The 24,011-nt window shown below is 39.1% G+C and overlaps 2 protein-coding genes across 2 annotated transcripts; one reads left to right on the top strand and one right to left on the bottom strand.

Annotated features, from left to right (window-relative positions):
* Window positions 1-1,397: 1,397 nt before the first annotated feature.
* LOC107325880 (butyrophilin subfamily 3 member A3-like) lies at window positions 1,398-11,688 on the bottom strand. The gene is made up of 13 exons (XM_085551378.1): window positions 11,499-11,688; window positions 9,701-9,833; window positions 7,984-8,340; window positions 7,072-7,356; window positions 6,221-6,367; window positions 5,855-5,908; window positions 4,968-4,994; window positions 4,477-4,503; window positions 4,075-4,101; window positions 3,562-3,588; window positions 3,187-3,207; window positions 3,041-3,067; window positions 1,398-2,362 (listed from the first exon to the last, which is right to left on the bottom strand). The coding sequence occupies exons 2-13, from the start codon at window positions 9,771-9,773 to the stop codon at window positions 1,851-1,853; spliced, it is 1,584 nt and encodes a 527-aa protein (XP_085407504.1). The 5' UTR covers window positions 9,774-9,833; window positions 11,499-11,688; the 3' UTR covers window positions 1,398-1,850.
* Window positions 11,689-13,687: 1,999 nt separating this feature from the next.
* Window positions 13,688-24,000, top strand: LOC107325878 (butyrophilin subfamily 3 member A2-like). Its single transcript, XM_085550642.1, has 12 exons — window positions 13,688-14,137; window positions 15,150-15,500; window positions 16,703-16,987; window positions 18,015-18,113; window positions 18,505-18,531; window positions 19,161-19,187; window positions 19,744-19,770; window positions 20,186-20,212; window positions 20,532-20,558; window positions 22,770-22,790; window positions 22,980-23,006; window positions 23,432-24,000. The coding sequence occupies exons 1-12, from the start codon at window positions 14,062-14,064 to the stop codon at window positions 23,968-23,970; spliced, it is 1,533 nt and encodes a 510-aa protein (XP_085406768.1). The 5' UTR covers window positions 13,688-14,061; the 3' UTR covers window positions 23,971-24,000.
* The last annotated feature ends 11 nt before the right edge of the window (window positions 24,001-24,011 follow it).

Genomic DNA, 24,011 nt, shown 5'->3' with positions numbered 1-24,011 from the left:
CTATTCAGGTCCTGTTGAACAGTAGTATAGCCTTGTCATGGTTTTGTAATGTTGCTGTCAATATTACACATCATAGCATTCTGTGCAGTATGGATCATTAAAAGGTTCATACTCCAGTTCTGTGGAATAACGTCTGGAATACTCAGCTCTCAGAAGAAAACTACGTATCCCAGAGTACTTCACAGCCAGAGATAAGTCACAGGAGGAGGACATATATATAATGTTGCTCCCAGGCTGGAGTTCTCTCTCTCTCGGACTCTCAGAGAGTGGGAAGCATTTCAGCCGTGTCACCTAGAGTTCACAGTAGGTCTCTCGTTTTCAGGGACTCTCTCTGTTTTGTTCTATTCATTAGCCTCAATCATTTTGTATTATATTGTGTTATCTTGTATTCTGATATCATCTTTAGTAAAATAAGTTTTCCTCCTTAGATTGCCGCCGCTGTTCTCTTTTCCCATTCCCCTTTCTCCCTTCCCTTTCAGGCTGGGGGCACTACGGGGTGGCTGCCCCTGTCACGGGCACAGGTAAATCTAGGTAACCTGTGAAACAGGGCCAGAGAAGGGCAACGAGGCTTGTGAAGGGTTTGGAGAATCAACCCTATGAGGAGAGGCTAAGGAAGCTGGGGCTCTTTAGTCTGGGGAAAAGGAGGTCTGAGGGGAGACCTTACCACCCCCTTCCTGTACCTGAAAGGTGTTCACGGTGAGAGTGGGGCAGGTCTCTTCTCACTGTTGCCAAGTGATAGGACGAGGGGAAATGGCCTCAAGTTGCACCAGGGCAAGTTTAGGTTGGATGTTAGGAAGAAAAGGTTGTTAAGTACTGGAATAGTCTCCTCAGGGAGGTGGTTTAATCGCCATCCCTGGATGTGTTCATAGGCTGTGACCAATGACCCTACTGCTGCCTCTGTGAGGGAAGACACTTGCCTCAATCACACCAGTCCCACCAGTACCTGGTTTGGGAAAACATACCAGTCGCATCCCATGACTGGGAGTAAAGACCCCCACTTGCTCCATTACTTCACGCTACAGCCCCACTACAGACTCAGCCTGACTCCAGTAGCAGACCTCCAGTCCATTCATTGATCTGGAGGACAGCACTCTGGGATTGTAGATTGTTAGGCCCTCCCAAGCCCAACCACTGACACCAGGACCCACGCCCACCCACTCACTTAGCTGATCTCACATCAGCAGCCTACACCCTTGGCTTAACTCCAGTAGCTATACCCAGTCCACTCACACCAGTCCCAGTAGCCAGCACCCCAGGCTAAGACCCCACGAGGCTCCCCACCTGCTGACAGTAGGACCCTCACTCACCCCCCCTGTCTGGCACAACAGTTCATACATCAGTGTATCTTACCCTAAATATTCTGATGTCCTTAAGAAAGAAAATACATTTAAATATGTTTTTTTTTCTCTATTAGAAAACATTTATTTCTTTTCTTGATACAAATATAAAGAAATTGGCTTTGTCAAATAGGAAAGACAGTTTGACTGGAGATACAGGTTGTCTGAAGAGCCTTCAGCTTGCAGTTATCACACAAAAATAGGCAATGATGCAACTCCTCACACAGGAAAGGTTATATAGCACGTCCTAAATAACAGCTGTCTCTTTAGGGAATTGAAATTGTTTTGTACACTTGAGACTTCCATCTTTTCTAACAAGAACTCAAACATCTAACCAGGGTCTTCTGAATATGACCCTAATCTTATTTACACTTGCTAGTTCCTTTACCCTCTCTGGATTTTTGTGCCTTTCTCATTTACATCTTTCTTTCTCATTTAGTTTTACATGATGCTTATGTTTGTTCTTAATTCTTCTCTTCCACCTTTGACTGAACTGTCAATTCTCTGTGCTTTTTAAGGAATCTCTAATGGAACAGGAATATTTTGATGGCAAACAGGCTTGATTCTCCCTTTTCCTTTCGATAGGAAAGGGTAAAACACTACTGCAGATTCCTTTTCAGGACTTATTTGTATTCTCTGAAAGGAGCTCTCATTCACTGCATCATGAAAGTAGATCTGTGCTTTCTCCAGGACCAGAAGCACACCAATCACTGTGTAATTAATATCCATTTTCTCGGGCCTGTTGTTTCCTTTGATGGAGAAAGTCACTCCATTGGATCTACAAAGAGCCCAGTAATCCTCTTGTTTCCCTTTCTGCCTTACAACCCCCAGCACCCAGTCCTGTTGCTGGCCCACCTCTACTTCCCAGTAGTGTTTCCCAGCTGTAAACCCTTCCTTTGCCACCAGGACAGGGACTGTAGAGAGGCTACTCAGGCCAGCAAGTTTACATGCTTTGTCCTCAACAACTGGAGCCCGTGGCACTTGGATCTCAAGGAGCTGGAATTCAGGATTCACAGTGATGGGAACTGGAGGAGAAAATGAGAACGATGCAGTGAATAGAGTGTTTCAGGGACATCTCTTTGGAGTCCAAGATGGGTTGAAGCATTTCAGGGTTTCAGTAATGTGGGCATGATTTGACAAGGAATTGAAATATTTTCCCCAGACAGGGCAAGGACAATCACATAAGAGGCTGCAGGTTCCTTGGAACTGTCATAGCCATGTCTTGCAGACAAATCCAGGTCTTTCACACACTTTATAATGAATAACTCTCACTTTTCCATTATGTCAAGGAGGTGGTTTGGTTGTGTCACCAGACCTGAATGTGTTTGAAACCTGTTTGGATGTGGCGCGCAGGGATGTGATTTAGCAAAGGGTTGTTAGGGTAGTATGGTTACATTGTGGTTGGATTCAACGATCTTTAAGGTCTTTTTGACCTGAGCAATTCTATGATTCTATGATTATTATCATTGCTAATTGTTATTATGCATTCAGTCCTTAGTCCTTACATTAACACAGTTCTGCAACTTCATTTCTCACTATTTCCAATAGGCACATCCAAGCCTCATTTTGATTTATCCCATTAAAGTAAAGGTTTCTTCATGCGAATCCAGCTCAGCTGGTCTCTAATATCATGGCATTGCCATTTCAGGATAACCTGGACAGAGAAATACACCATTTTCCCACCTTTTCTCCTGTCTGCTTACCTGCTATTTCTCGAGCTTTATGGAACTCTGCAGAAGAGAAAAAGAAGGGTTTTGTTAATCTGGTGCGTGGTTACATACTTGTCAGCCTGATTTCACCTAAAGCAGCTGCACGTATTTCAAGAAAAGAAAACTTTTAAACCACTTACCCAACTCCGCTTCAGTTCTATCTGAAAGATGAAGATATTCCAGTTATTAGAATGTATTTTGTTGAAAGTGTGTTCTAGTCACTAATAATCATTACACCAGAGTCTTCTCTGTTGCGGTTCAGTTTCTCAAAGCTGGACAAACCCAGCCCACAGTAGATCTGTCCTAGCTTTAAGTATAGCAGCTTCTGGCAAGAAGGACTGTTCAGAGCTCAGGAAAATCTTACTGCATGCCTCTTGACATCAGCATTGAAGGAGGAAAGAGAACTGAACTGTGATGAGGTCTGTGCATTTCATTCCCCCTCACCATGTTGGTCTGAAAACTTGCGTTATTTTTTGTAAGATTCACAAGACTAAGATTTATAGAAGTTCTCTTACCATGTTTAGATTTTGTTTCAGAGAGTTCTGCAAAAAAAAAAAAAAAAAAAAAAGGCTTCCATAAGTGAGAAGGAAACTCAAGAAGATGAAGATTCAGAGTTGAGGTACGATGCCGATAATTCACACATTGAGAATTTCAACATTGAAATCAAGTCCCCTTTAAAAGTTGCCATGCAAATACCACCAATTTGGTTTTAAGTATTAGTCCAAGAAGAGATACAGAATAGGAGCCATGAGCTGGAGCTTCAAGAAACTCTTGTATTGCCTGCAAAACTCAAGGTGGATGGATTACGAAGAGGAAAGAAAGACTCACAGGACTCATAGAAGCACAGCCATGCTATGTACTAATCTTAGCAGTGACTGAAAATGAAGTAGAGGTCATAGCCACTTAATGGAAGTCATAAGCATTTAGCTAGAAATAAGCTATCTTGATTTTAATGAAATAGCTGATTTTTTTTTATTATTTATGTCTAAGTCTGCAATAAAACCATCTTGGTTGCTGTACTTATTTACCTGCAGTGTGTAGCTTCTCTTGTGCATCTAAGTAGACCACCAGGCAACAAATAATGAAGGAAAAAGTATTTAAAAAAAAAAAAAAAAGAAGAAGAAGAAAATATTACTGAATTGAACAGTTGTTATTTAGAAAAAGGTCAAAGGATGATCAGATGTGCTTTAAATTTATGCCATTGCACTGAAGAACAGAATTTCCAAGATAGTCATGGAAAGTGGATCATAATGATACTTCGAATCATTGAATTTACAGTCAACCATCAACAGAGGCAGCATTTGATAAAGGGAACATTTACATCCAGAGGAACATCATATCAAAATGTTCTATGCCTCATTGGTTCTTTTGGGATGTAAATAGCTTGCTGAATAGAGGTACTCAAAGAATTATCAAAACCAAATCCTTACCTAATTCTTTCTCCAAATCCTCTTTCCCTGAAAGAAATGGCATCTGGTTATCACTGTATGTTACAGTATCGAATTGTAAATAATATGACTCATTGTTCTTGAATGCTCTTTCCTCCATCATATTTTTACATAGGACCAAATGTGACTATTCTAATCTATCCAGTGAGGAAAAGAAGGATATGATGCATGGCAATTAAGAATCCAAATGGCAACTCGGTAACTGAACACACAACTGAACAAGCAGTAAGAGGGATGAAATGACATTCATACGGCCTCTTTGAGGCACCTACCTGCTGAATATCTCAGTCTCATCTAGTTGCCTGTCCTGTCCCTTAGATTACAAGTAGGAAGTCCACACACCCTCCCACAAGCTCTTCTCCCCAGTAATAAGTAGACACTTATGGGTTATGTGGGTTAATATATGGGTATATATGGGTTAAATTTGTTCTCTCTCTGATCACATCTAATAATAGAAGAAAAAGAGTATTTACCCTTTTTGAGCTCATCCAACATTGTTTCTAGGAATAAAACAACAGAAAAAAAAATTGTAATTGTGACATCAATTATTTACATAAAAATCTGCCATTTCAAAACATTAAACATGACCAGAAGAATCCAAAATGCTCAGTGCAAGATAAACCCACGAGCTCTGCTGAACATCTAAGTCTTTTTAACAGGGGATTAAGTCAGTAACAGTGCATCTGAAGACACACCATCTACTGGAACAGGTGTTTTGTCAGACATTTGCCAATGAAGCCTGGCTATTACCTCCTACCTGGAGAAATATTTCAAGCAGGGGGAACTTGCTTCCACAATTAGGCAGGATGATTAATCAGAAGTCTTCATATTGGATTCATTGTTTGATTTTGACACAGCAGTATGCAACTAAGTCTTGTTTCTGGGACCATTGAGTGAATATAGCAAGCCTTTGCCTCTGGAGCTACAAAAAACATTGACTATTTTGGCTATGGAGAGAAGAATATATATGTGTTGACAACAAGATCTGCATGTGAGATGTGGAAGCAAAACTCCTTGCTAAAGCAGCAGCTGAGGTACTCAAGAGGCATCTGTATAGGGAGCTAGGAGATATGGGTTAGTGGTTTTACTGTAGGTATGGTGAAGGTTGGACTAGATGATCTTGTAGGTCCTTTCCAATCTTGTGCATCTGTGATTCTATGATTGTACTTATAGCTGATGGGAAAAAAAATAGAAACACTTCATCTTGGTGCATTGCAGAACTGAGGTGTCTCAGCATTGATCATTCCTGAATTATTATCATTATTATCCATTAAAATGTTTCCAATACTGTTCCTAGCTCAAAAGTAAAGTCTGTTTTCCCAAGGTAGGTTTTTGTGTGTTTAACTTTCTCATTACTCACCTTCTTTTTGTCTTCTTGTATGATCAACTAGAAAAGGAAGAAGAATTTGCAATTATTTCCCAAGGAGCCCATTTAGAAAATCACAGTGTTATTTCAGTATGAGTTTTCATTCACAAATCCTCTGTTCTAAAGATGAGCCACATGTTCTGTGCCTATTTATCACTTGTGATCACATAGAATTTTATCTCACAATTGCCCTCCTTCTTGAGTAAAATTGGTGCATTCACACACATACCACCCTCACACACAAGTCACTTCTTTTCCTCTCTCTATCCCATTCCTTTCCTCACTCTGTCTCAATCCTGTCTGTTTCTTTCTCATACTGATGTCAAAATGCCACTTTGGTTTTCGTTTACAGCACTTTACTTTGTGGTTGAAACATCCATAACAATTGATGTAGGTGGAAATACTTACCCTTCAGCTTATAGACCAGAGCAGCGATAACAGCCAGAGAGCAAAATAAAGTTACAATGAAGGCAGTCATCCAAGGTGAAGTGGATGGAAAGAAGACATCTGGAAAATATAAATAATATTCTTTACAGAGCATGTCCACTGTTGAAGGCATATGAATTTAATGTCATAATTTTTGCTATAATATATCACTTTTGGACTCTTTTTGTCATTGCAGGCAGTTACAGTTGTCCTCCAGTCCTCCTTGTTGCTATGTCAGATAGAGAAATTGACAGAGATAAGTTGGAGATGCTGCCTTTATGTATGAAATATGTGTTGAGTGATCCATTTGAGGACATTATTCTATTTATGGACCTTATAGATGAATTATTTGGGAAAGAAGAATTGTCAAGATTGGTATTTCAGATGGAAAAAAAGGATTCATCTGGTTTACTTTTGAAATTAAGATCCAAGTGTGAGAGTGGCACTTGGTGATATGCAGGATGATAATGATGTTTTTAGAGAGAAAAAAGGGTTGAGTGCTGACATTCATCATTTCCTACACACATTTTAAAATTCATTCCCTTTCCAAATAGTTTCAGTTCTCTCGGGTGATGGTTAAGTAGAATTGACTAATATTTCTTGATAAGATGAATCTTGAACTTAATAAATGATAAGAAATTTTACTTGTTATTAAGTCATCCATCTCAACACTCGCCATTTATGCCTTTGCTGGATACCCAGAATCTCTCCTGTGTAAATGGAGAGATGCAGGACAGCAGCCTGCAAATTGGTCCTCACAAATGTCAGCCCTGGAGGACACTTACCTGAAATCAGGACTCGCGATTGACGTGCTGTGTTGAGGAGACCATTGACTACTCTGCAGGAGACTTCCATGTCAGATCCTGGTTCAATGGTCAAGGAACTGACAACATCAAAAAGGCCAGAAGATGTCTGCAGGCTTCGCGTGATCACTTTGTCCTCCCGTATCAGTCCTTTGCTGTCCAGCCAATATACCGCAGGCTCTGGAAACCATCCCCGTGACTTGCAGTTGAGTCCAATGCCCTGACCCACATAGCTATCCAGGAAAACTTCAGACTTATCACTTTGAGCTATAGAAAAGGGAAGAAAAAGCAGCAAATGAGATATTTTCTGACTGAGTAGCTCATGTTGGTAAGATCTGCCCCGGTTTTATCAATAAACACACTGTGTGAGTTGAAGAGGTATAAATACTTGTATGCAGCATGTCTTTCATAAAGCCTTTTTATTTTTTATCCAGGCATTTCTGATATCTTCATTAAGTATTTGAAACAACGAAAGGAAAAAAAGTAATGCTAACATTGCACTGACGGTAAATTTTCTGCTGAAATAGATTTGGATGACACTGTGAAGAGATGAAAGTTGGAATCCTAGAGAATAAAAGTGATGTGTCAGATGGAGCAACAAAAATGGGCTGAAATAAAAAATCCCATCTCAGACAGTCTAGAGTTGCCTCACTTCTACATAAATAGGCTTGCTTTATTGAGGCACTCGGCCCTGTTCCTTTTACACATCTTCATACTCAGGTGTAAAGCAATTTTAAAAGATATATTTCCAAATCCAGATGGCAATAAAGGTGGCCAACAAAAGTGAAGGCTGGTCTTCCACATGGGTAACAGAACCCCATAGACCTTACCAATAGATGTAGAATAACATCTACATCTAAGTAAGAAGTAAAAAACACCTGACATTCCACTCACCTGCCACATCCAGGTCAACCACCACTTCATCATACCAGTTCTCCAAAGAGACACTGCAGAGGTATTTTCCTTTATCAGAGACCATGACGTTTTTCAGGTGAAGGGATAAGTTTCCCTTATTAACTTCACTCGGAAAGAAACTGGATCGGCCCAGGTATGGCCTGGTCACTCTTACTGGATATTGTACATCTTTTCCATCATAAGTAGCCACTTCAATGCTTTGGGTATTTTGAATGAATATCCACTGAACATTTATTTCCTTGGGGACTGTCTCAGCTTCCAGCTGGCAGGGCAGGATGGCTCCTTTTCCAACAACTCCAAGCACAGGATCGTAAGGGGGTATCATTCTAAACTGGCCTGAAAGAAAACAGAGATATAAATCTTGCCAGTCAGAGAGGTTCTCGTTAGCACTTTGTATAGTAACGTCGGCTGTACTTGCAGCCCAGAGACCGTAAGTGTTGTGTGCTGCATTGGCAGATGTGTAGCAGCAGGGAGAGGGCGAGGATTGTCCCCTTCTACTTTTCCCTTATGAGGCCTCATATGGAGTACTGCATCCAAGACTGGGATCCCATCATGAGAAAGACGTAGAGCTGTTAGAACGAGTCTAGAAGAGGCCACAGAGATGCTCAGAGGACTGAGAGAAATAGTCTTGTTAGGTCTGGAAAGAAAAAGCTCCTTGGTGGCCTCGTTGCAGCCTTCCAGCACTTAAAAGGAGCTTATAAACAGAAGAGAGATCAACTTCTTATAGCCTGATAGTGATAGGACAATGGGATACGTCTTTATTCTGAAAGATGTGAGATTTCAGTTAGACATCAAGGGGAAATTTTTCACTGAGAAGATGGTGAGGTGCTGCCCACAGTTGCTGTGGAGTTACTTAAGGACACTTTGGATGGCCATCCTGACCCAGTAGGTGACAACCAGCCCCTGGTTGGTTCCAACCAGGGGGCTGGATCTGGATGGACTTGAAGATCCCTTCTAACCCAAGCCATTCTATGGTACTATGTCAGTTTTGTAACTGAAAGGCTCTTCTGTCCTCTGCCTTCTTCGGCACCATTGCTTATCTACATAGAATGCAGTGTAATTTCAGGGAAGGGCTCCTGGAAATATTGTGTTTGGTTTGTAGACAGATTAAAAGGCAGAAATGACAAACCCACCATGCAGAAAGATAGGCTCCTTTTGTAAAGCTTCAACTAAAAAGGCAAGCTTATGCCTATCTATTATCAGACGCCCATTATATTTTCACTTGTGTAGCTTCCTTTAGAGATGAAACACACCGCAGCAAAATGATTTCATGTCAAATAAAAACTACCTGTGAAAATATGGTTATTTATGAAAAACAGACATATTTAATCTTGATTTCGACTGGAAAATATTCCAGCAGGATTTCACAGATTTTATTCTCTGATTTATTCCATCACTCATCACTGGACAATACCCAAACTAATGCAGGTTTCTGAGGCCAGTTAAATGACAGGGTCAGCTGAGCTGAGAAAAGAAGCCAAAGCACTGAACAAAAAAAAAGGAAAGCTTCCTGAAAATACAATCTCAGAAAGCAGTAAATCTATGTTTAATGCTACATGTAAAACCATTTACACACAAGTAAATTTAATTATTTCTTTCCTTTCCTGTTTGTTTGTTTGCTTGTTTTTAGAACAATCCAGGAGCTTTGGAAATTATAGCATCATTTAAATCAAATGAGAACAAAACTGAGACTTACCTTTGACCAAATGAACTATCTGTAGGAAAAGTATAACGTGAATAATCATTGCGTGCTGAAATCTGGAAGCCATCACCACCCAGGTTTGGAAGTCTTCAGGAACCAAGAACAAATCTTACCATATGCCTGTAATCTTTCCAAGTATGGAAGAGAAAATTAGAAGGCTGAATTGAGAAATGAAGGTATAAGTTTATAAAGACATCAGTGTGTATGGAGTGACAGAAGGATAAACCCTTTAAAGTGTTTATGTGCCTTTGAGGGAACGTAAACTTGACCAACTTGGAAGGACACGAGCATGGATCTGAAGGGTGTTCAACAAGCCTAGACCTGAATAGTCTATAAGACTCTTTGTTTTAAGGTAAATTCTAGTCCTTTTTTGCACATGAAGAGATCCAGGAGGATGCATGGCATTAAATGCAGATGACCCTTTAAGGCAAAGAGATGTCACTTGAAATGTGCCTTCATTTCTTCGTCCCACCTATAAGCCCTTAATCGGTGCTCTAATCCCATATGTGAATTCCCCTACTCAAAGAAAAGGCATGAGTATTAAAAAAAACCCAAAGGCTAAAAACCAGCTTTTTCACTGTTTCGCTTTTGAACAGAACTCTATTGTAGTATTAACAAATGTGCCATGAAACCACACATTCAGCTTGGGAAATTCCTGACTAAAGTACCACATGTTGGAGTTCAAATGATTATTCTGGGCAAGTACACTCATAATAGTAGCTTTCTATTACCTCGCTAATAGTGTAGAGATCCTTGGAGAGAAATAAATTGGAAAAATGAAGTGTAATTTATCAGATTGCCATAAAGAAAGATCAGGATAATATATAGGCATGCAAATTCTAGCAATGCAAACTTAAAAGTCTCACTACGTTTTTCATTCTTTAAATATCTGAGTATAAAATGTGATTCCTTTTCCTCACCCAGAGCTTTCCATATGACCTCTGAAATAAAGATAGTCAAATCAAAACTACTCTAGTACAGCCTCTCCTAACTCCTCATGGGAGGGCACTGGTTTCTCTAGGGCATAAAAGCAATACTGTCCATAGGTAAGGCATGAAGAACATGCATAGTGTTCAGTTCCTTGTGAAGGTGAACATGTGCATCTTTTATTTCCTAACAAACACAACAAACAAAGAAACAAAAGACTGGGAATCCTGGAGAGTAAAGGGTTTAAATGCAAGTGAAACTGCAACCACAGAAAGTCCTGCAAGGGGTTCTAACATGGATTCATACATTGGACTTTCTGTTGAATATGGTAATTATTCACTCTACAGTAGATTTTCCTTTACCAAGATCAAGACTGAAAGAAATAAGAAAGAATCACAAGGGTGAAAAACTGCAACTAAAGACTCATATGTCTGTCATTATTAAAGGTAATAAAAAGAAAGAAAAAGGAAAAGGAAAAAGAATCAGAAAAGGAAAAAGAAAAATAGAAAAAGGAAAAAAAATGGAAAAGGAAAAGTAAAAGAAAAGGGAGAAGGAAAAGAATAAAAGCTTCTGATGTAGATTAGCTTTATGCCTCATCCATTCTTAAGAAAGCAGACTGCCCTTATCTTTACATTAAGGTATTAGAAAGAAATGACCTTAAAGAACCATTAGCAAAGTGTTTAAAATGCCACCTATGGAAGACCAAAATATATTCCCAGTCAACCAGCCAATAAAGAAACCATTTTAATCCAGGGCTGATATCATTCCCTGGAACCTGTAAGGAGCACAAAGCTGCCTCGATACTCAAGCAAACTGCTCCAGAAACATCTCTGTGCACTATTTCAGCCAGAATTTCATTCCTTACCTGAGTAGCAAGGTCCAAATTATCCATTTTAAATTCAGGGTGTACTGCAGAGCTGAGGAGTCTTTGTCACTTTGCAGTTATCTTGTATCCCCTGAACATTGGTACGTCCATTTTCCCTACCTACACAGAGTGTAGACTTCAGTAATATGCTCACTGAAGTCGAAAACTATGAAAGACTTAACTTTCACCCCTTGCCCTTTGGTCCAGCGTATCATATAAGATACCTGAAGGTTTGATTTCCCTACACACCTAGGTCCAAAGTGCAGCAACAGGTCTGTGTTTCAACCACTTTCATACTTGCGCAGAGCAATTCATATCCTATTGTGACTTTCCGACATTTACTACATTAAAATGGAAAACAGCATCAACAGGAGACAGAGAAACCAGAATCTCTGGTTGCCAAAAGTCCATTATCATTTAGAATGATTTCTAATCTGAAATACGAATGCAGAAGTCAGAGACTGGGTAGGAAATCGAAGTAAGCTGGAAATGCAGTGGTTCAATTACACCAGCGTTATTCACATCCTAATTGTAGCTCTAACCTTGTTAATTATCTTGTGATAGCACAGATCTTTATCCTTCCCTGGGGTCAACTCTTCACAGGCCTTACAGAAATCCTGAGTTTCCAGTAAAGTCTATTACAAATCTAATTTGGTTAAAAATGACCAAAGTAGCTTAAAAAGCCAGAAAGATGAGGGAGACTAGCATAGTTTACATTTAGAATCCTGATTTCCACAGCCGTGCTTCTGCTTAGAGAATAGATGAGTAAATAAATTAAAACGAAGAAATAAACCCAAGGTTCAAAGAAGTGAGTAAAGCTTAAATGTGATTGTTTTCAGATCTTGAATGGAACATTATAAGTATTATCTGAGATAATATAATTCCAAGATCTAGGTATGTCAGCAAAGAGAGAGCAAAGCTCAAGTATGTAATAGGAAAAACGAAATAATATATGCAAATAATGATAGACCTAATAACCTCTTCACTGCACAGTGGTAAGTTTTATTGCTGTGCTCTCTGGATAAATGTTTGTTGAAGAGTGTTGGTTTGCACAAGGGAATGCAGAGGAATATCTCTACTTTGTTTGCCCTGCTGTATGAAAATTGATTGAGAGGCATTTTTGTCTTGCAGCATGAATTTTGACATTTACATCTTTCCCTATTAGGCTGGTTAAGGCTCTCGATCCTATTGGACATTAAAAATGCAATCGCAGGTCACTCTGCTCATAAAGATATAAGGACAAAGGTTCAAAACTACCATATCCCTTACAGAAGTCTTAAGGTTCATTCTATTCAGGTAAGAAATTACATATTTTTTTTTCCTAAAATCATGAAGAAATTCCCCTGCATTTGCAATAATCCTGGAATTAATTACTGTAGATTTAATGGATTGCACTGACAAACATAAACCATCCTGCTGTAGCTGCACTGTTAATAAGGTGGGAATGCCCCCCTTCCCCTTTGACAGTACTTGATTTTATCAGTTACTGGATACGTGAGAGAAAAAAAAAAAAACACAGAAAGGTGGAAGAGAGAAAAAAAGGAAAGTTTTGTTTCCAATTAGTGAGATTTAAGGTCATGACACCACTTAATCTCTACTGGGAGCACATTGTGAGCCTGCATTAGTTCAGCAATGACTTCAAAAACTAAGATCTTTGCAGGAAGTTGGAAAGAGTTACAGTTACCTTTGTTAAACCACAAAGGCTCTCCTTAAAATGCTCATGGAAGTCAACAGGGAGACTGGTATAGGAATGCTTTGCTTAGGAATTCATCTGTTTATCCATTTCGTTTTTCATTAAGAAAGGCTTTTTTTGCTAAAAACAGAAGACAAAAAATAAGAAAAAAGACAAAAAATTAGACAACAACAAAATTTGCATTGTTCATTGTAGCACTATTGGTAATAAAAAATGTTTGTGCATTTTTATGTGAAGATCCTTCTCGTATTTCATTTGGAAAGATGAGCAAGGTTTGCTTCCTTCATTTTACTTCCCCTTCTGTTTTTGAAAGGCAGTTTTCGCCAAGCTTAATGCAAGAATATCTGACTGTTTAGAAGAAAGATATTGCCACAGTCTCTGGTTAGTTTCCAGAGTTGTGTATTACTGAGCTTCATCTTTCCAGAATGAGCAAAACACTGTCCAGTCTTTGTTACGATTTTGTAATAAATGTGTATTGACACATTTACAAAGAAGACAAAATGAAATAATTTTAACTCCCCGCTGAAAGTAAAATATTGCCAAGGAAGGTAATAGAGTTTCTGGATGATAAAAGTAAGCATGGACAACTGAACAGAGCAAAGATCGTGCTTGTTTTAAACCACATACATTAAGTAGTTGAATTTGATTGGGAGATGTGTAAAGGAGGACAGATGTTATGCAAACGTCTTTGCCTTTTACTGCAATCCAATGCTATGTCTTAACCTTTCATCATACTTTCCCTCATTATGTTACATTTGCATTAATGCTGGTTGTTTTACGCTGAACACATGAAGAGGCCAAAGGAGTCCCGCAGGAATTTCATCTGGAAGATCTACTTTTGGTCGTGTTGATGATTAAGAACCCTGGATAATGTTGGGTTTCCCCCCCTGGAGGTTGGCACCTTTTCACATACTGACTTTTCAACACTTAGCGTTCATGATTACAGGTAAAATATTTCAATTTTAAGTATATTTAATTTTAATTATGCTTAGCTTCATATAAAAGTAATAAATAATGAACACACATTTTATTTCTTTTTTACTTGGTTATCTTCAGACACTAAAATCACCAAGGATGCCCCTTGTGCAATCTGATATCTGTTAAGGCACTCAAGGATGGAAGGTAACATCAGTCTGTAGGGGACTTAGAAACTTCACATCAGGGAATGGAGGCCAGGTGGAATTCAGCACTGGACTGCTAGATGTAGCCAGCCATATCATGCCTGAAATTATGGGTTCAACTCAGTTTTAACTGTTTATCTTTAGCTCTATAGAAGCAGATATCTACATGCAAGCTCAATGTATAGGACACAACTCAACTACCCATCCATCTACGTATACTGTCATTCTGTGTACTGCAAGCTTTTCTTCTTGAACACTGATGCTCCAAAAGAGAATGGATTCAATGTAATGGGAAAGAGCCAGCGCTTCTGTGCAATGTTTATTGATCCTGAAGAAAGTACACAGAAGCAAGTTGATATTCATCAGTTTAATAGAATGGCAGTGATATTACTAGAGTCAGCCAGCTGGTACAGTCTCCACCAAGTCCTTATCACTCAATTAAATGATTGACATGGAGGTGGCAGATCAGATGCACACGCTATCACTTTCTAAGTGATAACTAGATACCACCACCTGAAACACTGAATTCCACCTTCATTTTTGTTATATATCCTGTATCCTATGTTGGATCCTTGACAGACTTGTCAATTTTCATCTTTTTTTTCCATTTTTTCCAATTTCCATCATTTTGTGACCATGAATTTTCTTAAGCTCGTCTTCAGAAAGCTGATGAATGGGAACGTGGTTCATCTAAGCACTCTGCCATGTTATTTTCTACTTTTCTTCCAGATTCCTCTTCTGTTGATAGTGATATTAGTTCAGTTCATTGACTGATATAGTGCCAAGTAAAATGTGGTATGGACAAACAAAAACAGCTGCCATTTTAACTCTTCACAGGTCAGTTTATTAGCTATCCTCCTAATAGTTCCATCATTGGAGTCATTGGAGAAGGGGTCATCCTGCCTTGTTATGTGGCAGCAGAGAACATTCCTGAGATATTTTCTGTTCAGTGGATATTTGAAGGACAATCCGAAAAAATTGCAGTGATCACATACAATGGGAAAAATAAAGATGAAAAGGAAGATGAGAGATATCAAGGCAGAGCAAAACTCTTCCACAGTGAACTCAAAGCTGGAAACATGTCTCTGCACTTGAAGAACATCAGGAGTTCTGACAAAGGATCATACACTTGTGTGGTCTCTTTCAATGATGAGTACCATGACATTTTGATTGAGCTGCAAGTAGCAGGTGAGTGGCCATTCTCTCACATTATTCAGAGATGGAGACGAACAGAAACATGTATATTCACCACTGACTGAAAGAAATGTTATTTTAATGTAATTTGACTGATAAGCTGTCTTCATGGGAGGTTGTTTGATTTGTGTTAGCTTTCTCTAAATAAATGCCTATATCATACCATGTGAGGACAGATTTATCTTGAGATATTTAGATACCAAACACCAAGCATCTTTATGTGACCTGAAAGTACAATCTCCCTTCAAGTTCATTGGAAGCTCAGACGCCAAGTTTAGAAAACTCTGTCATTATTCAGCTAAATTTAGGCTTCTACTCTGCAATCAACGATTACTGTCCAGTCTCTTTAGGATTAAATCAATTGGGATTGGTACAATCAATTACTTTTATCCCACTACCTCACTGCTTCCCTTTCCCCTATCAAGAAAACAAAGCAGTGGACAATGCTCCTATTTCCATTTCGGTATATTAATAGATACCATCTTCAGAGGTAGCTTTTATTAATATGGTTGGCTTAGAATTGGGCACATTTTTCCTTTCAAAGGATCCAGTTTCTCTTACATAGGCATAGGGGCTTCTAAAACTTACAGCCAGATTCTTCTGATGATGTCTTCATAGTTAATGCCAGATGAATGAAAGGTTTAACATCTGTGTAACATTGTAATTTAGTCATCTAAGTTCCTGAATATGAACTATATGATATTATTATTATTATTATTTTCACTATGTCAGTAAGAATTTTACTTGAAATAGCTGATCTGAGACTCTAATATGTTCTGTTTTCATGGACAGATTCCATTAGTGGTTCACAGGCTTCCTGTAATCCATTGATTATCTTAATTTTATGAGGTTTTTCTATTTTTCTCCCAGTACTGGGAAATTCCTTTGGAAACATCATTCAGCACCATCAGTCCCTGGGTAGCCCTGTATAATGCAGTCTCTATTAAGTCATACTCTTAAGCTAAAAGACACTGAATTGCTGACCACGAAGGGTCCAAGCCTCTGTCAAAGAGAGAAAAGTGGCTTTCTATGTACTTCCATAGTTCTATGCACATATACATATATAACGAAACATCATATATAAGAATACATTACATATATATATAGATTATGTGCTGAATTTTTATGATGTTCTTATAAACCAGAAAAAATCCCATTATCAGTACTGATTGAAATGGATAATGTTTTCTCCTTAGCTAAAGGTGGTGTGCCTTCCATTTTCCTGAGGAGTCCCAGGAAACAGGGCATTGGCCTCACCTGCCACGCAGAAGGGTGGTTTCCTAAACCTGAAGTGATTTGGTTGGATGGCCAAGGACAGATCAGGAAGGAACTATCAGACACAAAAGTGATGATGATGCCTTCAGGCCTATACAGTGTCCTAAGTTCCATGAACCTGATGCCAGGATCTGACATGGAGGTCTCCTGCAGGATAGTTAACAATCTGCTACAGACAATGAGTGAGTCCCGAGTCCTGATCTCAGGTGAGTGAGCAGAGTCATCTCATTTTTAACCTCACTCATTGTGAGGTTAAAAAGATCGGGATAGTGGTGTGGGTCCCATTTTTATGCCATGAGCTGACCCAAAATTATAGTCCCAAAACCACTGGATTGGACAAAAGGCCAAGAGAGCGGCCATCTTCTTCAGCCTATATTTCTAATTGACTACACAGTCACTGGTGGTATGCAATGAATCATTTTCTCCTTCAAAAAAACACAAAAGAGTCAGATAGTAACAAAACTTTGTGTGTTCCCTGGTTCACATTAAGAGATGTCAATGGTTGGAGCTGAATGAAAATGAATTAAAAATCCAACTGTATACCCAATTAAAAATGATGTATTTCCTTACTTATGGCTGGACATTCTACATAATTTTATTATCTAGACCATTGCCAGCTTGTTTAATAAGATGTACATAAATTGAGCTTCACAAATTGGCTTTTTACCTTTACTACTTTTAACACATACCTTACTTTTTAATCACCGTCAGGTGGACCAAGTCATGTTTTCCTACATAGCGCTTCACATACCTCTGTTCATCAGGTAAATAGACAGAGCTTAGGTAGATTCAAGATTCAAGCAAGCCTCACAGGGCTGGACCCCAAGAAGGAATTCATTACCACAAAGCCAATGTGTAGGCTGGAAGTGGAACCAGAGTGAAAGGTAGTTGTCTTGAAGTAAAAGAGTAAACTCCCTTTCAGGATGGCATGAAGAAAACCCAAGTGAATGTGCAGAGTCTTGGGAAGGGACAATAAGACAGAAAGAAAGTGGGAAATGTCTGAAATCCCATTGATTTTCCCAGGTTTATGCGCCATACTCTGCAGCATGAATCAGATATTCCTTATACCAGACACAATAGGAGCGAATGTTCCTCTCTTGCACAGCACTGATGACTTCTGATGTCTATTTTGACCCTACAAATCTGGTACCCACAAGAAAGACCATCTCCTTGACTACATCCCGAGTTACAATTGTCTTTTTATTTAACTCATTAAATTGTTCATTTTTACAGATATTTTCTTCCCCTCCATTTCAAAATGGCTGGTTGCCTACCTGGTAATTTTATGTGTTATCGCAGTCCTAATTTGTGCTGTATTTTTTAAGCTGAGAAGTAAGTATTCCTTCATATATGCTTTCAATTAACGTACAGAATTATCATACTGAGATTCATGATCATAACAAAAGCCGACAGTCCAAATGACTGGTGATTATTTCTTGACTGAATTCAGGAAATGGAAAGATAAAAGAGTGGGAAATTGCATGGGCTGAACAAGTAATAAGACTAATTGTGTGTCCTTACCTCAGACATCATTAGGTCTGACAAGAGTAGCTCTATGAGCTAAACTAAATGTCTAAGGTCCCCTGTATATTCATTAGGGACATAGTTGCAGTGAGTGACCCATGACACTAAAGGCAAATGAGAGGAATGATCACTCTTAGTATTGCTCTACAAAAGTCATTTTGTCCTTTTTTTTGTCTGTTTTGTTGTTGTTGTTAACCAGGTAGCAAAAAGAAGGCAATTAATTCAGGTAAGAGATGATGAAGAGTACGACACTTTGTAGAGCGTATGGTTTATCTATAATCAAATAAAATAAATATTTATGGACTATTAAGCAATTCTAGTTATAGTCAAATGTCTTATAGTTTTTCACTTTAGTTTTGTATTAAGTGTTAAAACATCTTACATGGGTCATCTGTATATTACAAACAGTCTGTTTCCTGTTTCATGTTCTAGACATTACTATATGCAGACTGACATTGGACTGACATTTTCTTACCATTCCTAATCAAACTTCCTGTCTTATCATGCAAGAGTTAATTAAGTCATCAGAAGCATTCCTTGGGTTCTTTAAAAGAGAAATAACTAGATGGTGATGAGGTCTTCCCTCCTCTTCTCTAGCCTAAACAAACCAAGTGACTTCAGCAGCTTCTCTTGAGTCTTCCCTTTTGTGTGTGTGTGAACTCTATGGGAAATGAGATACCTCTTGTTTTGATAAACAAAACAGGAATTCTCTGGGCTTGTAAAATATGACAGGTTAACTTAAATGAAAGTTTTAGCCCCGTTTATTTCTTTCTATTCACACAAGAATTCTGCTGTTGTAGGACGAGTGGTGCTTACAGGAATAACTAACATGAAATTTTCTTTGTTTTTTTGTAGTAAAATTGAAGGTGAAGATAGAAGAAGGTAAAACCTCTTTACATTTGAAGTGATGTTAAGAAGTTATTCCAATGCCTCAACAAACTTACTATAAAAAACTTCTTCGCTATATCCAGCCTCAATATATTTCCTCTCTTCAGATTTGAGATGATTTTTCCTTGTCCCATCACAGCAGACCCGCTAAAGAATCTCTCCTGTTCTTTTATATAGCCCCCTTTTGATGCTGACAAGCCACCCCCAACTCTCCTTGGAGCCTTCTCTTCCCCAGGCTGTACATCTCTTTCAGTCAGTCCTCATAGGGAGGTATTCCATCTACCAGCATTACAAATAGTCTGTCTTTCCACCTCGATCAGGCTTGATCAGTTACCTACATCCAACACAGTTAAAACATTGTGATTCATTCATGGGTGCATTATTTGGTTTCCTCTGGATTTTTACGCCTGCTTAAAGCAGATGACAGTACAATGAAAGCAGCCAAGCTCCAAGGACACAGAATCTATGGGGTTCTGCAGTTTGCATGCTTATACTCTTGAGCCATTTAGTTGCAGAGGATTCATTGGTGTCTGTGTATTGTCCCTTCTAGAACATGAACAACTGAAGTCAACACTGGGTAAGATGGCTTTGTTGTGAGTTGTCTTTGCATTGAAGATGTGACCATTTGGAGAATTTCTTGATTATTTTTGTTTGTTTGTCAATCAGTTTTAGTGTGATTGCTAATCTGGATAGAATCCTTTAATTCGAACGAAGGATTTAAATGAATTGGATTATTCTCATGTGAAAACATCCGGAGATAATAAGGAAAGTCTAAGCATTGTAGACTGTGTGTACATGCATGCCAAGCTGTAAACCACTCTAACATTAAGATTGCTTTATCAAAACATTTACACAGGTCTAACAGTGAAACTTTATGGAAAGTCCATACAAATAAAGTCAAACAGTCCGCTTAGTAAGTTTATATCCAATAACTACCCCATTTATATGTGTGTTTGTTTGTTTTCTTTCATTCTATGTGCTGAACTGATTAGAACAAGAGAAAGCCACAAACCGAAGAGGTAACTCTCATTTTCTTAAGTGACTGATGCAGTTTGGACACAATGGAATAAACTACTTAATTTAATTAGCTTGGTTTTAGTTTAACTGGCTTGTTGGGCACATTAGTAGAGATGATTAGATGGCAAAAAATTGATGATATTTACCTCTCTACCTACAACTGGAGTGAATGCTGTCTGTTCTGAGAAGGAAATAACAGGCATGTAACTATTATGTTACTTTAACAAATGCTTCCTGTTGTTTTTTCTTATCTTTCCGCCCCCCTTCCCTCCCCCCCCCCTTTTTTTCCTTGTATCGCTCATTTATGTTCTTATCTTTCAGAAAGAAAGAAACTCAGAGACCTCTTTGGTAAGAAAACACATCTTATATACATATATATATATAATCTTACAACCCTGTCTAGCTTAGAAACAATAATACAGTTCTTCGGGTGAGTTTGTCTATGCCATCCCTGACTGTGAAATTGAACAAATATGGTGAAACACCCACCTACAATGTTCTGTTTTTTTCTTAATGTCAGCCATTTATGGGATGATTTGACCTGATTCCATGAGGGGAAAAACAAGGGATAAAGGTAAAAAGGATAGAGAGATGGGCCCCCAAAAATTAACAGTGGCAATGATCTGAGGAGAAACTAATTAGTTTACTAAGACATCGGAATGCAAGATAACACGCTATAATACAATATAAAACAATATAGTTAGAATTGAAGCTAATATAAAATATAATGAGAGTGACCAAAAGCTGAAGGCCTTACTCTGATGCTGTGATGAGACAACAGCCACAGCAGGGATGAGCTGGATGATGGGAAGGGCAAAAATGGGAAGGTTGGGTGACCTACCAAGGCTTTTATCTGTTCCCCTGAGCAGAACTGATAACAGAACAGCAAACAGACTTCTGGGGAAAGCAGTAGTCCTTCTCTTTCAGTAGAGGTACCCAGACCTGGAGCATTAACTCTTTAACTCCCATTGCACTACACGATGTTGTGATGTGGAATAACCAAAAATCATGTTAAGATGTCGAATATAGATAACCAAAAATCATAAAGCTGTGACAGTTGAATAAATATCTCACCATGGTTGCTGTCCTGATGCTTTAATGTATCACCAGCCAAGACTACCCTTTCTTGGCCACAGGTTTTCACAACACAAAGTTCAGATACCATTGATTTCTAATGGATTTTAGAGATGAAATGCACCAATAGAGGTCATCCACTCCCACTTCTGCCACTGCTGAAATGCACCAGCCAGAACTTCACTGAGCTCACAGACACTGTTTGGTCTCCGTAAACATTCAGCAAGCATCAACGAATGTCAATAGGGTGCAATTAGTTCTTAATGGAGGAATTCAATTACACACCTTCGCTTCGTGTGCTCTTCCATGTCAGATGTCAATTTGTCCGAGTGCCCCTCTGCTTCCACCTGTCACATGGCAACAATTAATATGTAATAATGTAATATATGTATAATGTAACATGATACTGGAAGTAAGGTTCAGCCTCCATTGTCATCTCACCAACATCTGCCTCTGACGTGGTCGGACAATAGAATTAAACAGGAGACATTACCTCCAGAGCAGTCCTCATAAAATATATATAAATTTATCTCCATGATACATGAGCTGGTTTTTCATTTTATTTCATCTATTTGCACCTGTCTTCACAGGCTGAGGGAAAAGCAAGTCTTTTATTCAGTCTCTGGACCATCTGCCATGAAAAATATTTAGAGCTGTAATATAGGCAACAGTTTCTCCTAGTCAGATAGAAAAAGCCCTGCAACTTGCATGTGTTCCACTGTGTTGTTAATGCATTTCCTGAAGAGCAAAATATGTCAGTTCCAAACTCTCCTGTTTGAGTAGAAGACAAGAAATCTAACCCAGATCTCTTTTAATGAAAGGCTGCCACCACTCAGCTTTGGGGAAGAAACAGGTTTATTTTGGTACATTTTTGGCCTTCTGTCTTTCGGAGTATAGATTTCAGGATTGTATGAAAATTCAGAGCCTATTAGGGAGCTTGTTTTGGAATCAGCTGCTTCCAGAATGCCCAGAGAACTAACCTGACAACTCAGTATAAAATAGAAGAACCTTTCTAGAACCCTTCTGAGGATGACCCAGGCCCTTCTTACCTTCCCAGAAAGTCAGGCATCCTTATCATGAGAGCATTTAGGATGCACTGACGCATCCAGATCAAACTTGGGAGTACAAGAACATAACTTTCTGAGAGCACAATGAAACCCAGAAATACAACTAGAATGTTCCTTGAATGATCCCATCTCAGTTATCCTTCAGCTATCCCGCAGCCGCTTTACTTAAGGGTTTTTCAAGCCACATCTGATGTACACTGTGTAAATGCAGAGCTGATGGAGTCTGGAGGACAAGGTTTGTGTCCCTCCCCTTGGAGCACTGATGGTGGTATTTAAATAGCATGAATTAAAATGTTCCTCACTACAGGTTCCAGAATTCTTTCCTATTCCATGCCTGAGGGTTGTTTTGCTTTGTAAAACTGTAATGACAATGTAAAAATAAGCAAGTTGTACTGACTGAAATATCTTTCCCTTGCAGGTAAACTGAAAGCTGAGCTGGGTAAGTCATTAAAATGATAACGAGGAGAAGAACTGATGAGTTAAGAGGAGCAAAGCCAAAACTGATAGAGAATGAGAGGTGACAAGAATTGTGTGGGGGTAATTTTTCAGTACTTTAGTCTCAGGAGTCTGCAACTGCCTAATGGAATAATAAAACCCTCAATAAAGCCCATCTCTGTCCCTTCTGCAGATTTCTGGGATGTCTGGAGCTATGCAGGTAATACTGAAAGGAAGAAGATTGCAAAAATTCCCTGACCAGGTTACCACGAAATGACAATGCTGTGATATTAGAAATTGAATAGCCGTGCTGCAGTCATAGAAGTAAACCTTCACATGGCTTGGTTAGATGAGAATGAGGCTTGGGTGTGGCTATTGTATATATTATTTAAGTCTATAAGTGTATGGAGAGGTAGGGATTCATCTGGAATTGCCCACATGGGAGTGTGCTATGACTATGACAATTCCAAGACCCTGTTAGTTCATATGTGATTGATTCTTGCTCTCTTTGGGGAAAATGTTTCAATTTTTTGTCAAAACATGCCAGGACTTCTCAGTTCCTCGAATACTTCAACACATCTCCCCCTGAAGATAGAGGTCCCTGAAGCACTCACTTCACTGGATCATTCTCATTTTCCCCTCCAGTTGCCATCACTGTGAATCCTGAATGCCAACTAATTGAGATCCAAGTGCCAGGGGCTCCAGATGTTGAGGACAAAGCATGTGAACCTGCTGATTTGAGCAGCACCTTTACAGTCCCTGTCCTGGTGGCCAAGGAAGGGTTTACAGCAGGGAAATACTACTGGGAAGTGGAGGTTGGCCAACAGCAGGACTGGGTGCTGGGGGTCATGAGGCAGAAAGGGAAACAAGAGGAGCAAGGGATACTCGCTATGGAGGACTACTGGGCTCTTCATAGATCCAATGGAGAGATTTTCTCTATCAAGGGAAACATCAGGTTTGAGAAGAAGGAAATGAATGACTCAGTGATTGGTGTGTTTCTGGACTTGGAGGAAGCACGAATTAACTTTTATGATGCTCATCAGATGACAACCATGGCAAAAATCCCTATAATTCTTGGAGAGGAACCGACTGAAATGTTTGTCCCTTTTATATCCAAAGGAGGAGAGGCAGACAGACCTGTTATCCGCCCAGTATTAACCCCCATCCCTTTGGAACAGCTGTAAAATGACATTTTGAATAAAGCATCTTATAGAATCAAAGCTCT

Source organism: Coturnix japonica, chromosome 6, assembly GCF_054131305.1.
Source record: "Coturnix japonica strain WE chromosome 6, WE-NBRP24, whole genome shotgun sequence".
Taxonomy (NCBI): domain Eukaryota; kingdom Metazoa; phylum Chordata; class Aves; order Galliformes; family Phasianidae; genus Coturnix; species Coturnix japonica.
The sequence above is the reverse complement of the archived record's forward strand: the minus strand, read 5'-3'. Positions and strand labels throughout refer to the sequence as shown.

Excerpts from the sequence above, each read along its gene's own strand:
- LOC107325878 (XM_085550642.1), top strand. The coding sequence starts at position 14,062 with ATGTTGGGTTTCCCCCCCTGGAGGTTGGCACCTTTTCACATACTGACT. Across the intron at positions 16,988-18,014 it reads GTCCCGAGTCCTGATCTCAG|ATATTTTCTTCCCCTCCATT; the intron begins GTGAGTGAGCAG and ends TCATTTTTACAG. Across the intron at positions 19,771-20,185 it reads ACAACTGAAGTCAACACTGG|AACAAGAGAAAGCCACAAAC; the intron begins GTAAGATGGCTT and ends TGAACTGATTAG.
- LOC107325880 (XM_085551378.1), bottom strand. The coding sequence starts at position 9,773 with ATGGCTTCCAGATTTCAGCACGCAATGATTATTCACGTTATACTTTTC. Across the intron at positions 6,368-7,071 it reads ATCGCGAGTCCTGATTTCAG|ATGTCTTCTTTCCATCCACT; the intron begins GTAAGTGTCCTC and ends TATATTTTCCAG. Across the intron at positions 3,589-4,074 it reads AGAGAAGCTACACACTGCAG|AACTCTCTGAAACAAAATCT; the intron begins GTAAATAAGTAC and ends TTTTTTTTGCAG.